The sequence below is a fragment of the Phalacrocorax carbo genome, chromosome 8 (assembly GCF_963921805.1).
Source record: "Phalacrocorax carbo chromosome 8, bPhaCar2.1, whole genome shotgun sequence".
NCBI lineage: Eukaryota > Metazoa > Chordata > Aves > Suliformes > Phalacrocoracidae > Phalacrocorax > Phalacrocorax carbo.
In genome coordinates, this window is record NC_087520.1 from 46,347,110 (window position 1) to 46,364,242 (window position 17,133).

Genomic DNA, 17,133 nt, shown 5'->3' on the forward strand with positions numbered 1-17,133 from the left:
GAGGGACATGAACAACTAAGCTGAATAATCATGAGTCACAAAAGGGGGTGAAACAAGTGTTTCTTATGCAGAGTGTTGTTGCTGGTCATCCAGCAACATGAGCTGAAGCTTTCTTTGGAATTTGTGATGTGCTGGAATTACTTGTTCAAGGACAGAGCTGGGAAGTGCTGCTCTGTTGATTTAGTGATGCATTCAGTGTTTTACTAGAATCGTTGCTGCTAACGAGAGGTGCAGACTTCAAGGTGTCATAGAACTGACTCAATCTTATCCATTTCTGTTGCTATATTGAGGATTGTCAAAAAAATGCTGTGCATCACTTTCTTCCTCCTCGAAGTACCACAGCTTGGCCAGCATCATATTCTGGGTTCCTCTTCTCACTGCAACAAGTAGCAGTCAGTAGAAGAGAGTGACAGGAAGCTGAGGACACCAGTATTAATCTTCACCTCTGCTTTGGCTTCTCTTTTTCTTTTTTCTTTTTTTTATTTTTGGCTTTTCGGTTTCTGCCTGCTCCTGATCTCATTGCTGCACTGAGGGGAGGGAAGGGTCTGGCCTGGCTTGGCATGGGCCAAGAGCTCTGACCTGGTTCAGTGCCCTCCCTGGGAACTTGGAGGGTGAAGTGGAAGGAGCAAGTAATGAACTGCCTCATATTTCTCCAGTGTGAGGCAGCTGGAAGCTGCAGTGCAATCCCTGCTGAACATCACAGCCAGGTTTATTGACTGTCCCACATCAATAAATAATCACGGGAACAATGAGCGCAGCACGATGATGATGCAGCAGTGCTGCAGAAAAGAACTGGAGGTTACTGTGAATGACAAACTGAACTCAAGTCCACAATGTCATCCTGTTGCGAAAAAAACTAACATTGCTAGGGTGTATAAACAGGAATGTCACATGTAGGACACGTGAAGAAATTCTTCTACCCCCGCCCTTCAGCACTGGTTAGGCCTCCAGTCTTGCACACTGTGTTTCCAGAGATGAGTGGGTCAGCTGGAGGTATTCCAGAGGAAAGCAAAAGAAAACTCTAGAAACACAACCTATGAGAAAAAGATTGATCCCAGTCCTCTCATTTGATAGAGCTGGTGTCTGTTAACAACTTGCAAGCTGGTTAATAGGGAGGTGTCTTAGGAAGTTGCAAACCTGTAAAAAGCTACTGTCAAGAGGAGGGGAATATTTTGTTCTCCCTACCTGCCTTTGGCACAGTCAGGAAGCAGTGAGCTTAGCTTGAAGCAAAAGGGATGTGATATAGGCACCCCCAAAAAAAGACAGTACTTCTCACACACACACACTGACTCCACCACTTTGTAAGGAAACGAGGAGTTGTTGCTGGAGCAGGTTGGTTGGGCAGATGGTGAGTTTCCATCACTTGGGCTCAAATTCAGTCACGAGGCTGGCCTGTCTGTGTTCTGAGAGGAGGAGGTGCCTGGTGCTGCCCACCCTACTCACTGCAAGCTCATGGTGTCACTTTGCCCTGCGAAGCCACCATGTCCCTTTCCATCCCTTCCCCATTGTCTGGTCACTGTCCCTGTGGCTTCAAGGCCACCAAGGGGGCAGCTGCCACGACAAAGCACGCAACAGCTCAAGTCTCTGAAGTCATAACTCAAACACAGGGTATGCACTTATGCAATGTTGACCTGGATGTAAGCAAAATGCAAGGCTGGACAAGGCGTTTCTCTTCACTGTGCCTCTACCTGGGAGCTGCTAATGCTTACACTTTGTGGAGCTTTACTCTCAGCATGTGTAACAGAGCTTGCAAGTCTTTCATTCATTGTGGCTGCTGGGCCCATAGCTCACCAGTGCTTCCAACTCTCCACAAACCTGGAGTGCACTCTCAACGCACTTGCAAGGGACTTAGTGCCCATGCTGAGCGTGCCAGGCCCCTCCCAGCTGCTGGACTCCTTCCCCTCCCCAGAGCTGCAGTGGTCCATCCTTGGGGAGAGCAATCTGGATTGCCCAGCACAGCTGGTATCAGGCTGCAGCACTGCATTTGCAGACACTGGTAGTGTAGGAGGCCCACAAGGTGCCATAGTCATGAAGGCATCTGTTTTTTACATTCCCTAGTTTTCTTGACACCTGGACTGTGGGACAGTCTTGTCTACAAAGAGGAAATTGCAATTTTAGGAGATAGCACTCATTAAAGCAGGTGTATTAATGCAGCTGTTTTCAGCCTGGCCCAGGGCCTGCAGAAGAGAGCTCTATCATGAGCCTAGACAGAGTATCACTGTCCCTACTGCAACAGCCTGCATTTGTGTGCAGTGTGAGACACCTTGTTCTGCTTTCAAAAGAAGTGCAGAGATCAGACAGGCCCCAGATGCCAGAGCTCCCCTTTCCAAAGCCCAGATCACACAGAGCGTAGTGGCAAGAGCACCCTGCAAACCGCTTGCCATCTACAGGCTACTTTTCCAGAATGAGGCATCTCTAGCTAGACTGCGCAATCTGCCTTTTAATGTCTTTCAGATTTTTATTTCTAACATCAAATCAAAATTGATCCTAAGTACAGGCAGATAGAACCTAGCTGGGTTTTTTTCTAGACGATATTCTGCTCTGATTATGCAAAGAGATGCTATGCTCCATTTCAGGTGAATGCTGGGCAATCAAGATTGCTGGAGGCATAACCATCATGATGGTTTAAGAGATTCATGCAGATATGTTTGATGTATGGTTTGGCACAGCAGTCCTGTCCACACCACAAAGCAGATGTAACTGTGAATATGTATATTTTCTGAGTGCCCATGTGACCTGACCTGTAACAGACAAGGTTTGTCCCTTGCATTTCAGGAAACCTGCTGCAGTGTTATAAATATGCTGTGGGAATCGATAAACGGTCACAAAATTCATGAGAGCCAAGGAGGCTTCGTGGCTGTTTGCTCATCTAAATGGGAGATAAACAATAAACTGACTTAAAAAAATAGGTAAAAGCACATATTTGGTAATTAAAAGCTGATTCAACTGGAAATGAGGAGACCAGAGATTAGGCTACACACGTATTTGTGGATACCAGCCCCGAACTAGTTGGGGCTGTGCCAGTGTCAGAAAGGAGCAGACAGAAATTGCTGAAGATAAAAGCAAAATGCAAGGAGGTAACTGGTAAAGTGATTTGTTATTGGCCCCAGTGGATTTTTGTGTAGAATACCAGTTGGGTGTCTGTCCCTGGAGCAGTGCACCATGAATGGGGGGTGCAGGGCACGTGCACAAAACTGTACTGGTGCACGTCCTACCCGCAGCGTGACAGACACACAGGTTTGTCAGTGCAGTGATGCCTGAGCCTGTGCTCCACTCAAGCAGCAGTTCGTCAGTCCTGCTTTGTAACTGCGCTGGTCCTGGAAGAGGGAACCACTTGCTCTTGCTGGCTTGACTTCTGTTCACAGAAATGGGACCCAGGGCAGTCCTGGTGCCAGAGCAAAGCAGTACCAGAAAAACATTGAAGCCATCACCAGTTTCTCCTTCCACTTAGAAGAGAGAAAAATCAATTGCTCAAGCTACACAAGAAGGAGGGAGCTGAAGAGGTATGCAACAAGATATCTCTGGGGGAGACAGAGAAGCAAACTGCAGTGGGGGAGGCTAGCCAGGGCTGGTGGGGTACAGAGGTCCTGACCGTCAAGTGGGCCAGCTACCTTGCTGGCAGGAATGCATCCTGCAGGGTATGGCCACCTCTTTCACTGCACCATACAAGGGGTGGCTTGGCCATATTTGTAGAATATGAAGTACTGAGCTGTGTTCTCATGCTTCAGCCCTGGGAGGCTCTGGACACCACAAGGTGGGAGTGGGGCTGCAGACCCCATGTGGGAGCATCCAGAGAAGGACTGGAGTCATGCAGAGAGAGGAGAAATGCATAGTAATAGCAGGAGAAACCCACTGACCCCATTGTACACCACTGTCCTCCCCCTGCTTCTGGCCAGGTTCTCAGCCTTTTGTGACCCTGTCTACCTATGTCTCCAGAGCCACACTTTTTCCCCTCTTGGCAGCAGGCTTCCACCATACCCTCCTCTGAACCCCACTGCCACGTGCAGTAGTAGGGGTAGAGCTCCACTTGCGTCAGCTTAGGGGTTGTTGCTAGGCTGAACACGCAGCATTGTCCTTGAGGCCTCCCAGTGGCACATTTAACCCTGGCAGGGCTGCAGCATGGCAAGAGATGGGCCAGCTGGGGGAAGCAAGAAAATAACTCATAGGTGCTTGGAGAGGACCTGCATGAACTTCTGAAGGTTGCTCAAGTCAGGCTTCAGTAAAAAGAAGAGAGAAAATAGTCTGGAAATATGCAGCTCCCAAGATGTTTCTTTGTGAAGTGTTTTGAAAGGTGCTATTCCTTGTCCAAAGCACCTGTGTGTAGCTGCTCTGGGAGGCCTGCCAACCAGTCTGGGGCTAGGGATCCTGGTCAGACCTGCTGGCTGCACTCCACCACCACCCAGCGTGCCTCCAGCCCCCAAGTCCCTGGCCCCCATTGCAGCCTCAGCAGTGCCTATTGCAGCACTGTGGTGAACGGCAGGTCATGACTCCCCAGCAGCACCACCCCAGCCCCAACATGGAGGGAAGGGGCCACTGCTTGCACCTGGGGAGGTGCAGCCTTATCGCTGGGGCTGTAGTGAGTATGAGTTGAGCACAGGTGGTCCTTCCTCCTTACACACAGGAGTGGATGTGAAACAGGCTAAAAATCACAGTGACTGCTGGCCTCTGCAATGAAGGCGTCAGCAGTCTGTTTGCAAGAAGATTAGCAGGATCCCTCTTGTTCCTGAGCAACTCTGATCTGCAGCCATTTGCTGCCAAGGCAGTAAGAGAAGACTTGGAGCAGCCCTTGGAAGACAGGGAGGATGCAGCTGCGTCTCTTATTTATCCCAGGCCTGCAGTCGAGGGACAGGAGGGCATAGATTTCACACCACTTAGCAAAAAAGGGCCTTCTGAGAATGGTGTCATCTGTGCTTTGCAGTACCATCAGAGAGGGAAGAATTGCATCATTTCTGTTAGCTGCCAAAATTAAGAGTTTGCTTGGGCCTTGCAGCAACAAAAAAAAAAAAAAAAAAAGAAAACAACCCACCCCAAACCCATGGCAACTTGAGCTTCCTTTAACCCTTCAGGTCCTGGTGCCTCCAAGACACCGGCTAGGGAAGTATCTGTCTCCCTTCAGCCTATGGAGGGAGATGTCTCCTGATTGTAATGATGCCAAAAACTGTCCTTTCTCAGCTGGTGCATTGGGAGCCCAGAGCCTTTGAGGTCAGGACAGACTGATGCTTTCCACAGGCTTTGGGGTCCATCAGTCCATTCTTGGTGCACTACAAGGTGCTAGGTCTGGAACAGTCTGTGCAGATTTGCCCCCACAGTCTTTGAGGATGAAGGGAAGTCGTGCAAAAGGGTGGCAGCCCAGTGCCTCCAGGAAGCCAAGCTGTGTCCCTGTGTAGGCTGCCCCCAGAAAGAGTTAATGTGCAGGCATGTTCCAGGTGTTTCAAGTGAACACAGTTGCAATGGGGAGGGGAGGGCGTTTTTGGGTGGGGAGAGCAGCCCTCTCTGTGAGCCAATGGCTAAACGGTTCAGTCCCAACGCCCAGTTTTGGGGCTTATTTCATGGGCAAGAATTTGCAGGAATTTCTTCTCAAGGGGATTTGCACTGGATGAAAGGTAGGGCCTAGATCTCCAAGATTGTTGGTGTCTCCCTCTCTGTGCTGTAGAAGGTAAAGTACTATGCTCTGGTACCTTGCTTCTTTCAGGGGGAAAAGTGGGGAGATCCTCCCTGGCTGCCTACACTGAAGGCATCTGTTGTGTCTGTGTCTGCAGCTCCCCTTTACATGAGAACCGTGTTGCAGGGTGGTGTGAAGGCTCTGCTGGAATAGACTCTGCACTGTGCATTTGGGACTCAGCCCTGCCGTTAAACTGAGATCTGTGGCTCAATTCTCTGCTCAGTTTTTATGCAGCCTTGCTGTATGTTTCTTCAGTTGCCTTTCTTTTGATAGAAAGGAGACTCAGAAGGCATTAGCAGCAAAGAAGCTGAAGTCTTGCTTTATGATCCTGTTAGATCAGCCTGAGTAGCTATGATCAGGCTAATGCTGGCACAGTAACTACAGCAGCATGGGGCATCTCTAGGTGCAAACCTCACTGAAGCAGTGAGAGATTTGTTCAGATGGCAAATCCTGCCTGAACCAGGCAACGCTACAACCTTTCTAGCTCAGTATCTGCAGCAAGGAAGAGGTAGCTGTGTTGTGAATATCTGTGAGGATGGGGCTAAGTAACTACCATCCGGCAAGGGCCACTGTTCACTGAATGGCCTTTCAGTGGAGCAGAGAAATAGGGAAGTACAGGAGTACAAGATAGTGTGCCAGTATCAGCAAGAATGGGCTTGGTGGCTCAGGAGGCCTCTGCCTTTCCTGTGCCCTGTGCCAAACCTTCTGCTGGTGGAAAGCACTGAGTCAGAAGCAGTTCATCAGTAAGGCTTTTGCTGGCTGGGTCTGGCTCGTGCTCTGGGTATACGTGCCAGGGTGCGTAAGTCACTTTTGTGTCCGTTTTGGGGCCTAGAAGGCAGCTGTTCCTTTGCTGTGTCTTGCTTGTTACCCAGCCTTAGGCAGGACTACAGGCCCTTTGCTTGGGGAAGTGCCGCCTCCCTGACTTCCCTCTGAGCCGTGCCAGTCTTGCTCCATTTTCTAAGCACTGCCTTTTGATCTAAGGTCTATGGGCTGGGCTGTTGCTCCCTGTTCTGCTGACAGAGGCATCCTGCTACTGCCGAGAGCATCCTGATAACATTGGACCAGGACTACCTTTCTGGCATCTGAGATATGATTTAAAGTGCTGCATTTCTGTCTGCAGACTGGAGGGGCATTCTGGATGTGAACACGCATAGTGGACTGGTCCTTGTGGCTGCAGCTTGAGGTGTTCAAGTTGATAGCTGCGGGGGGTGACCTGGCCCTTCTGTCAGCGGAACATTGAATCTGCAGTCAAGCAGTGACTATAACATGCTGCTGGCTTTAGTTGGGTGTGCTCCTCCTCAGCATGGCAACTCCATGCTAGGCTGTGGTGCAGCTAGCATAGAGAGGTGCCCTTATCTTTTGCAGTGCATTGTGCTCTCACTTATATGTGGCATTTCACTCCATCCTGGCCCTGAATACAGCCCCACTTGCTGCTGCTGAGTTGTCCATAGGTAGTAGGGAGGGTGTACAGCTTTCAGAAGTTTTACTTTTGGAGAGTAATGGCTGTGTCCTGAGACAGGCAGGTCCCTTGTTTGGCATCTGTTAACTAAGCTGAGGAAATCCACTTTGCACTTACAGCTCTCAGGATGGACTCGTACCTGATCCAAGTGAATGGCCGTGGAGATCATGCCCCTAAGCTGGATGTTCATCTCAAGACCAATGGGAACAGCATATCACTGGGGAAGGTGAAGGGCCGGAAGCCAAGATGGGCTGTCAGGGCTTCTGAAATGTCAAAGAAGACTTTCAATCCTGTCCGAGCCATCGTAGACAGCATGAAGGTGGAGCCCAACCCAAAGAAAGCTATGATCTCCTTGTCCTTAGGTGAGCATAGTGCTGTGGGTGAAGCCTCTGGGCAGTGGGGTTGACTGTGTGGCTGGCAGATTGCAGGGCTCTGAACCACAAAGCTTGTGCAAACACCCAGGGATAGGCCAGATAATCACACAGCTCTGTGCCTGTCACAGATCAGTGAGAACTTTATTATTTTTCAATCTTCAAAAAGGAGACCCAACTGTCTTTGGAAACCTTCCCACAAATGATGAGGTCACACGGGCTGTGAAGGAGGTTTTGGACTCAGGACGTTACAACGGTTATGCTCCATCTGTTGGTAAGTTGACAAAGCTCTTCCTGTGAGAGTAGACTGAAGGCATGTGCCAGCTCCTACCCCCACAGCAGGTATGTGGAGCCCAGGGGCATCTTTCCAGTAGCACCCTGCAGCTGCACTCAGCAATAGTCCCATGAGCACACAAGCATGTGTATCCATCAGATACAGCTGAGTGCCCTTCCCTGCGTGATCCGTTCGAGGCCCAGAGCCTTCTGCAGAAGCTGTGTTTGCCCCCCCAGCCATTAGAGCAGGCAGGGTTCCAGGCACCAAGAAGGGCTCAGGACTGTGTCTCCCTGCCCTGGGCTGCACCCAAGTTCCTTTCTGATCTGCCTTGACCAAGACTCCCCTCGGGCTCTCTGGCTTCATGGACAACATGAGCCTTGTTTGCAGTCAGTGCAAAAAGCATGCACAGAGCAAAGATTACACCTGCCTCACAGGACACTCCATGTGGTGACAGGGAGGGCTGCCCCTGTGCCATCACTAAACAGTGAAGGCCATGTAATAGCACTTGGCCTCCTGCTGGGTCAGAGCAGTTCCCTGGCTACCCTCTACCCTGCTCCTGTCAGTTCTGTGTCCAGGACATGCTGGGGCCAGAGCCTGCCTCCCTGCCCAGGATCTGCCCCTGCTCTTGGCCTGCCTGGCCCAGCCTTGGGGCTGCACGGTGCTCAGCCTGAGGCAGGACAGTCTCTGCCACCTTGGGACAGTGTCACTAACAAACGGCCTTCCACCGGCTGGCAAGAAAAAAGAAATGGTCTGTGAAAACCTCCCTTCCATATTTGGCTTCTCTTTCCCCAGGCTACCAGTCCTGCCGGGAAGCAGTGGCTGCATACTACAACTGCCCAGAGGCACCACTGGAGGCCCAGGTACTGGTGCCCAGCTGAGGCACCCCACTGTAGTTCACGTAGAGTGCTGCTGCCCATGCCTAGACCGCATGGCATGGGGGCCCTGCCCCCACCCTCTCCCTCCCCTGCCCAGCTGTGGGACTGAAGGCTGGCCCATGTCCCACAGTAGCCCTTCTGCTGCTCTCATCCCCTGCCCTGAGCCCTTCTCCTCCACCCTCCTCAGGAGGAGGCTGAGCTCTCCAGCTGTTGGAGGTTTCCTGCTTTCAGTCAGGCTCTGGACTTGTCTTTTTGGCTGAGAAGCTCTCACCTGGCAGAGCCTGGCCACTATGTCACTCTCACGTGGCTGGGGCACTTCAGAGTGACTGTGCTTTCTGCTGACTGCTGTGTGCTCTTTGCAGGATGTCATCTTAACAAGTGGCTGCAGCCAGGCCATAGAGCTTGCGTTGGCAGTTCTGGCCAACCCCGGCCAGAACATCCTGGTGCCGCGGCCCGGCTTCTCCCTCTACAAGACCTTGGCATTGTCTATGGGGATTGAGGTCAAACTCTACAACCTCTTGGTAAGTGGTGACAGGCCTTGAAGGGGCAGCCCTGACATTTCTGCCGCAAAGAAATACCCTGGCCCTGCCTGGGAAGTGGGTGAAAAGCAACCTGAGCAACCCTGCCCTGTCACACGTCACCCTGTGTGGCAAGTCCATGTTCTCAGCTGTTACTTCCTCTTCACTTCACTAGCCAGAGAAGGCCTGGGAAATTGATTTGAAGCACTTGGAGTCTCTGGTGGATGAGAAGACAGCTTGCCTCATTGTGAACAACCCATCGAACCCCTGTGGCTCTGTGTTCAGCAAGAGCCACCTCCAGAAGATCCTGGCAGGTGAGTCTGCCTGTGCATATCGGGGCACGGCTGCAGTCTAGTGGCTGCCCACATTGTGCATGTCTTGATCATTGCAGCATCATGGCCTATGGCTTTGCTTCTCTCCTCATGACTGACTCCAGGTCAGGAAGCAGGGCTTGGTCAGCGTGAAGGTGTTGCCTTATCTGGGCAAGAACATGCAGAGCTTGTGTCTTGCTCTTCCTCAAATGCTCTGTGTGGCTTGGACTGCTCATTTCTCCAGTCTGGCTCTGCAGAGGTAGAATGTTCACAGGGAGCCTTATGCTTCCTGAGCCCTGACCTGTCAGTGGGACAGCTGTGCTACCGGCCCCTACAGGTGAGAGCAGGCTCAGCCAGGGCAGGGATCTCCAATGCCTGGGCTCTCTGAATGAACAGTCTGTAGGAGGAAAATAGGGACCCTCTGCCATGGGACAGAGCTTCCCTCAAAGACCTGCCAGGCCCTGCAGCAAAGAGCAAATCTGCTCCCATGGAGAATGCAGGGTGGCCAGGCTGAATGCCAACTCTCCCACAGTGGCGTCAAGACAGTGCGTGCCCATCCTTGCTGATGAGATCTATGGAGACATGGTGAGTGTCAGCTCCAGTCCTTTGCACCCCCATGCTGCCTGTTCTTTCTGATGCACTTGCCCTTTGGCCATGGCAGTCAGGTCTCCAGAGGTGAGCGACAGCTCCACTCCCCTATACCGTGTCTGGGTCCATGCCTGGACCTTCCAGTCCTCTGGTGTGCATTCCTGGGCGTACCTCTCATGTCCAGCTCCTTTCCTCTTCCCAAATGGCTCACTTTCATGTGAGTGCACTTACCACGTTCATACCTTGAAACTGGGAGTTTTTGCCCCCAATTTCCCATCACTTCCCTGCCTCCCTTCTTGTTGTGTGTTATGCACACCCCCACAGCTCTCACAATAGGAGGCAGGGACAGCCCTAACACAGCCTCCTGTCACAGGTGTTTGCTGACTGCAAATATGAACCCATTGCAACTCTCAGCACCAACGTGCCAATCTTGTCCTGTGGTGGCTTGGCAAAGCGTTGGCTAGTCCCTGGCTGGCGGATGGGCTGGATCCTAATTCATGACAGGAGAGACATCTTTGGTAACGAGGTGAGAATTGCTGAGTGTTGCTGTCACTGCAACAGACCTGCAGTGTCTTCAGTGTGTGGATCACCAGGGCTTTAACTGATACAGGCGTGTACTGCTCTTTTGCTGTCACATGGGTGTCACCCAATTGCTTATGTGCTTTTCTGCACCTCTAGACTTTTCATGTACCTTCCTTACTCCATCTGCTCCCATACATGGCCTTTTACCCACGCCTACACTGTAATACACTCCTTGTCTCTGCTGATCATTCATAGATGCCTTGTCCTTTTTGTTTGCTTCTAATTCTTTCTCTTCTCAAATAGCTCCAGTGTGCACTGAAGGTATTGCACGGCTTACCCAGCATGTGGAGTCCATGTGTGGTCTCTATGTGCTCTTGTATGGTTTCTCTTAAAAGTAAGTAAAAAACACCTTGCAGTGCCGCCAGCGCTTTATCTAGCTATTCGTTCAACTGTGTTACAAGAACAACCATCTACTGCAGTGACCTTTCTACCTGGAGGCCTATCTGCAGAGGAAGAGGGAGAAGAGAGGACCAACTGAGTGAGCAGAAGAGCTAATGTTGGTTGTCCCTACCTAGCTTTGAAAGAGTGGGTTGTGGGCCCAAACCTAAGGGAAATGCAAAGTAGTATTTGGAATAACTCTGGCTTTATTTGTATTAGCTATATTCCAGCCTCGTTTGAGTCAGATTAGGAAACTCCAAAGGTTGTCTCTCTTGGCATTACAATCTGAAACTGAGGAACAGAGAATGACTCTGTAAATAGTCTGCAAAACTGGCATGTAGTCAAGGAAATGTTCTTTAGTACTCTGTATGCTCACTGAAAAGAGGGGTGTGAACAGCTGTAGAAATACAGACAGTAGGCCTTGGAGCTGTCCCTTTCCTTCAGGGAAGTGCAACCTGAGATGCAAATATCACCATGTTTTTTTCAGATCAGGGATGGCCTTCTAAGACTGAGTCAAAGGATCCTAGGACCCTGTACAATTGTCCAAGGAGCACTGGAACGTATCTTGTACCGAACACCCCCTGAGTTCTACCACAACACCCTCAGCATCCTCAAGGTAAGCAGGCTGTAACAGGTCAGCATGGTTTGTCTGTGGATTGTTTGTAGGGAGTTCTATCTCTCTAGCTTATCATCCCTCCCCACCCCACTTCAAGGTGCACTTCCATTTGTGACTAGCAGAGCCCAACAAATCCAATTCCAGCAGGAGACATAACTGGGGCAGAAATGCTGGCTGTGATAAGTTTCAGGCAGCCCAACCTTGCAGCTGGAGCTGGTGACCTAGGGGATGGGATGTTTGGCACTGACTTGCTGAGTTCAGCTCAGTCACACCTGCTGGACTCAAGGCCATGATCACCCACACTGTTTGCGTTTCTTGTCCCTTTATTTGCAGTGGACAAACCTGTTTATAGTCCTGATCCAGAGCTTGGCTTCCATTTGCTGAGCTGCTTCCTGGAATTTCTCCTGTTTTGAAATTTCTCCTTTCTGCTTTTCAGTCCAATGCTGACCTTTGTTATGCTGCCTTATCAGCTATCCCTGGCCTCCAGCCTGTCCGGCCTGCTGGAGCCATGTACCTCATGGTGAGTGAGGAGAGTGACGTGCCATTTCCAGATCATCAAGACTCATGCTAGATTTTGTTGCCAGTGCTTGTCAATGGTTTCAGATTGGTGCTTGGCACCAGGTCTCTGTTACCATGCATCTTCACATTGCCCTGTGCGGTAGTCGCATGCCTTGGTCACTTTAGAAGGCTGGAATATGTTGTTCACCTCTCACATAGCAGAGGCTGGTACATTTCACCCACTTGCTCCTGCACAGAACTTAATGACTTGTACTTTGCAAGGCAATGTTGTTTTACCTGGATTTGAAGCCTGTTGGCAATGCGAAGCCCTTATGCCACAAGTCAGATTATCATACCTCCTGTTAAAGATGTAGGCTTCTTTCTGCTAGCATGTCTGTCTTCTGCCTATGTTGTTGCCGCTTTTTCTGTTGTTTTCCATTCCTGGGTTTTTTTCAGCTTTTTACGGTGTGAAATTTCATTTTTCATCTCAACAAGCTCAATTGAGACATTTGAGTCTCTTACGTTTAACACATTTTTAATTTTTTTGTCTCATAATTCCCCCAGTTTGTCATAATCCTTTAAAAATGTGGACCCAGAACTGGAGTATACTGCAATATCAGTCTCACTCATGTTTTATATATAGGCCTTTATCAGTTGGCCCTGTTTCCAATCTCACCCAGAGCTACACAGGTCATTCTGCTTATGCTCTTTGTGTAGAGGCACAGCTCTAAGATTCTTTCGCACCTATTGTATTTCTGCAGTATCTGAACATTTATTTATAATTAAATGGTCTGGTAAAATTTTTCTTCCACTGGCTCTTTCAGAACTTCTGCATGCAAATTATCTCTCACCTGGTTTGTTTAAGAATATTTTAATGAGATGTTTAAAATAATCTTTGGTTATAAACAAATGGCCATGATATCACTGTCCTTATGTGATAAAGGGACAGCCTCCTTCTTTCCAAATACAGAACATAAATATGTATTGAACATTTCATAATTTCTGTGTCAATTCACCAGTTATATCATCCTGCAAGAATGTATTGTATTTGTGATATTCTAGACCTTGCTATCTATCTTTTATTTAAAACCAAAATATTAGTTTGTCTTTTTATTCCTATATGGATTTCTTGCCTGACAGAATTATTAATGCATATTAACTAGAGTTTTCTCCCAGGCTCTCTTTCAATACCTCATTTATTCATTTTCAATTCTGATCAGTTACTGTGTCTTTGCTATCAGTGTTTTTACTAACATTGTTCTTAACTGAAATTCCAGCTTTAGGTAGTTAATGAACACTTCTTAAAGAAACGCCATTTTCATTTATATGTTTCTGTTTGTGTCTTACATTCCAGTCAGCCCAAATCATGAGCAAAAACTGCGAGCAGACAGCTGCTCTTGACTGGGAAGTTGTTGGGCCATGTGGCTAAGCAGGGACACTGCAGATAGTTTTGGTGCCTTGGTTGCTATGTTACATCCCTCTGCTGCAGGTTGAGATTGAGATGGAGCATTTCCCCGAGTTTGAAAATGATGTGGAGTTCACTGAGCGACTCATCTCAGAGCAGTCTGTGTTCTGCTTGCCAGCCACGGTGAGCCTAACACTGGGAGCCTCAGGGAGCTCTGGGGCCAAAGCATGGGGAGAGGAGCAACAGGGGTTTGCAGTCCTGAGCTCTGGGGACAGGTTGGGAGTTGTGTGTGCAGTGTCCATGGTCTGTAACGGTGTGTATGTACTGGCCGTGAGCTCCAAGTGCAGTGTGTAGGGATGGAGACTGGCAGTCTCTAGCTCACTAACAGCCCTCAGTCATGCTGACAGGATATTCCCAGCTCCAGCCTTGCCCTGTATTTCTCAAGCTTGCAGAGCTGTATCCCTGAACCCTATGTACCCCCACACCTCCTTGCTGGAGCTGCTCCCTCAGAGGCCTGCGACTGCTACCACCTATGTTCCTTTCTTCACCCTGTCCAGCCCCACACCCCTGTAGGCACAGAGACGGACTACAGGATGAGAACATCTGTGCCCACACACCTCCAGCTGCACTTCCAGCATGGAATATAGATCAGGTCTTGGATACTTTCCAGCCCATTTCCTGAGTCCTTTGGCCTGTCACCCTCACAGCATTATGTCTGCACAGATGGAGATGGGAGATTTGTTTGGAACAGAAAAAACAGTCTAAGGGAGCAAGAGCCCAGCCCTGCTGTCCTCCAGTCTGTCCTACACTGACTGTTTTCAATTGTTGACACAGCATAGGGCCCCAAGGCAGGGCTGTGAAACTACAGCGCTATCCCAGGTAACCTGCCAGCTTCATCCTTTCTCATTTCAGTGCTTTGAATACCCAAACTTCTTCCGTGTCGTGATCACCGTGCCTGAGGAGATGATCTTGGAGGCCTGCAGTCGCATTCAGGAGTTCTGTGAGATGCACTACCAGGGTGCTGAGGGGGCCCAGGATCTGGAGTGTGACAAGTAGCCACAGCTGGCCTCCTACCTCTGCCAGGCTAGACCCTGTGTGAGGCAGCAGGCAGGGCTGCCTCCAGCCAGCCCCACATCCCCCTGCCTGCAAGCAGCTGCTGTCCTGCTGCTTCACTTTTTGTGAAGCAGACCCTCCACAGACCCCTCCGCACTATGGGAAGAAGCAGCCACTTCTCTCTCCTCCTCGACTGCAGCTTGCACATCCTCTGGCATCCAGTGCCTGTGGTCTCCATATACTCTGCATTTGCACCCTGTGTTGGTCTGTGCTACCTGTGAAACAGCTGCAGGCAGGAGCACGTGGCTGCTCCTGTGCCAGGCCCTATGGCCCAGGCCCCACGTGGCCAGTAGCTCCTGTGCTGGCTGCACTTCCCCTTGGGGACACGAGAAGGCCACTGTCTCGGAGGACAAGAGAAAAATACCCACCTCTCACATACCCATGTTACCTTAGGAGACCAGAGCTCTTTATACCGAGTCCTTTGTGTGACAAAGGGAGTAAGTTATTGTGACTTTTTTTATTAATAAACATTCTGACATGCCAGTCTCTGCACTGTGCTCCTGTTGTGCCAGGTCTGGCTTGGCCACTGTGTGAGTTACCCTTGCTCAGCCCATGGTGCTGCAGTGCTCCAGGCCTGTCTCTGCCCTGCAGCTGGCTGTCCAGGGCCTCCCCTGTCACCAGCAGGGGCATGGTGAGAGTGCTGCAGACCCTCAAAGGCACCCACCAGGCCCTCAGGGCAGGGTGGGCCCTGCAAGCCTAGCACTGACTGGCAGTGGCCACTCTTGCCCGGCTGATGCCGGAGGCTTGCTGTGGTGGCCTGGCCCCTCCCCTCCCCCAGTCTGCACCTGCCTGTTGGCCCTCACAGCCCGCACCCCCTGTAGCCCCCGACAGAGTGGCCGGTGCTGGTGCCCGCTGCTGTGGGGAGGCACTACCCCCTGGACCAGAGCCAGCCATGCCACGTGCTGGTGCCTAAGTGTTCGAGGCTGGGGCAGCAGGGCATTTCCTGCTGCAGCAGTGAAGAAGGGAGTCGCACCCCATGAAACCCTTGTACTGTGTGGGGTGTTCCTGATGCGCCAGCAGTGCCAGGGTTACTGATTGATCAGTACTTCAGCTCTGTAAAGAATTGGTTGCCTGGTGTCTGTTTATTCTGTGAAAACAGGAGGAGTGGCTGTGCCGTCAAGAGGACATAACACCCGTTGGACCACCTGCGCTCGTGAGCTGCTCAGGGAACTCAGGGCACCGTTTCCAGAACTCACAGAGGGGTGACTTGCAGAATGCTTTGCGCCATTGTCTACAGCTCTGTTCACTTGTCCTCCTGCAGAACTGGGGTCCGTGGGTCAGCCCTGCTTCCCCAGTGACAGGGAAAAGTGAGATAGCTCTAGCTTACACACTGCCAGGCCTCCTGCCAGGTTCTGTAGACATCTCATTGCCTCCCCTTCCCACGTCCAGGGCAAAGTCTGGGTACCAGTACTCCATTAGAGGGGAGGTATCTATATGAGAAAAATAGCAGTGTATGAAAAAGTCATCGACATATCAGCTAACTTTCCCTGCTACTTCCTTTCCCTTCAAAGAAAGCAATCCCAGAACAAAAGAGAGAGCGAGCTGGGGCTATGGGTGAGTGGTAGACAGCTTCAGAGATTTCATGCCATTAGACCTCCAAGTAGAGCCAAATAACCTGGGCTGCTTAAGACAAAACATTGACAAATAATAAGTACAGTGGTGTGTGAGAGTTCTGTTGGGCGAGGAGGCCTTTACAGGATGACATTGCTGCATTGTTATTCTGTCTTGTATCTATTACAGCTGTCAAGTTTCATCTGTCTCCTTGCACTATCTTGGGTCTGTGGCTTTAATTCCCATTACTAATGAACTGTTTTTAAAGAAAGCTGTTGCTTTCAGACGGCTTTTCCTTCGTGGACCCCTTTTCTTTCAAAGTCCCCTCAGAGGTGTCTGTTAATATGCAAATAGCTAGCAATGATTAACACCATTCTGTTTCTTCTTAGCCCAGCAACATTTGGCCAGGGATGCTGAGACAGCCAGAGATAAGGCATACATATAGCTCATAAATCTCAAGGTATTTAGATTTCTCTGGGCCACATCGTCTACTGCCATCTTTTGCAAACACTGGCTTTTGACCACACCTAGGTTTTCCCCTGCTGCAATAGCAAACTAGCATTAAACCACAAATGCGCTAGTATTATTTTTCAGGCACTATACTCACAGATGCTTTGCGTCACAGTGTGGGTGTAGCCTAGAGCACTCTGCCAGCCATACAAACTAGCCTTTGTTTGGAGGTGCTTTGTGCCAAAGCACTGAGACCAAGGAAGAAGCCAAGACACAGGTCTGGAGATGCTCTTCTTCAGATGCTTGGACAAGGTCTACAGTGCTTTTATAGAACTCTCTCAGTGCCTTTACGGCTGATCCACCGTCATCCTCCCTGTCTTAGCTGGGGAGCACCAGCTGTATACCCTGAAGCAGCCTTGCAGTGTGCTTCTGCTCTTCTCTGCCCTGACTGGACTGGCCGTGTTTAGGAGGAGGGTGATCTA

At 50.2% G+C, this 17,133-nt stretch overlaps 1 protein-coding gene across 2 annotated transcripts; it reads left to right on the forward strand.

Annotated features, from left to right (window-relative positions):
- The first annotated feature begins 5,498 nt into the window (after positions 1–5,498).
- Positions 5,499–15,133, forward strand: TAT (tyrosine aminotransferase). Of its 2 annotated transcripts, none has more exons than XM_064459911.1 (12): positions 5,499–5,603; positions 7,241–7,483; positions 7,662–7,766; positions 8,559–8,626; positions 9,004–9,162; positions 9,335–9,473; positions 10,003–10,055; positions 10,432–10,584; positions 11,506–11,634; positions 12,071–12,154; positions 13,622–13,720; positions 14,450–15,133. In XM_064459911.1, exons 1-12 carry the CDS (start codon positions 5,504–5,506, stop codon positions 14,591–14,593), a joined length of 1,476 nt encoding a protein of 491 aa, XP_064315981.1. In that variant the 5' UTR covers positions 5,499–5,503; the 3' UTR covers positions 14,594–15,133. The 2 variants fall into 2 exon arrangements, with proteins under 2 accessions (XP_064315981.1, XP_009501220.2); XM_009502925.2 differs by having other exon boundaries at positions 5,555–5,656.
- Positions 15,134–17,133: the final 2,000 nt, after the last annotated feature.

What these genes read in the sequence shown, in the direction of transcription:
- TAT (XM_064459911.1), top strand. Translation starts at nt 5,504, where the DNA reads ATGGCTAAACGGTTCAGTCCCAACGCCCAGTTTTGGGGCTTATTTCAT. An exon ending in AGGCACCACTGGAGGCCCAG is followed by an intron (nt 8,627 to 9,003) that starts GTACTGGTGCCC and finishes TGCTCTTTGCAG; the next exon opens with GATGTCATCTTAACAAGTGG. An exon ending in CTGGAGCCATGTACCTCATG is followed by an intron (nt 12,155 to 13,621) that starts GTGAGTGAGGAG and finishes CCTCTGCTGCAG; the next exon opens with GTTGAGATTGAGATGGAGCA.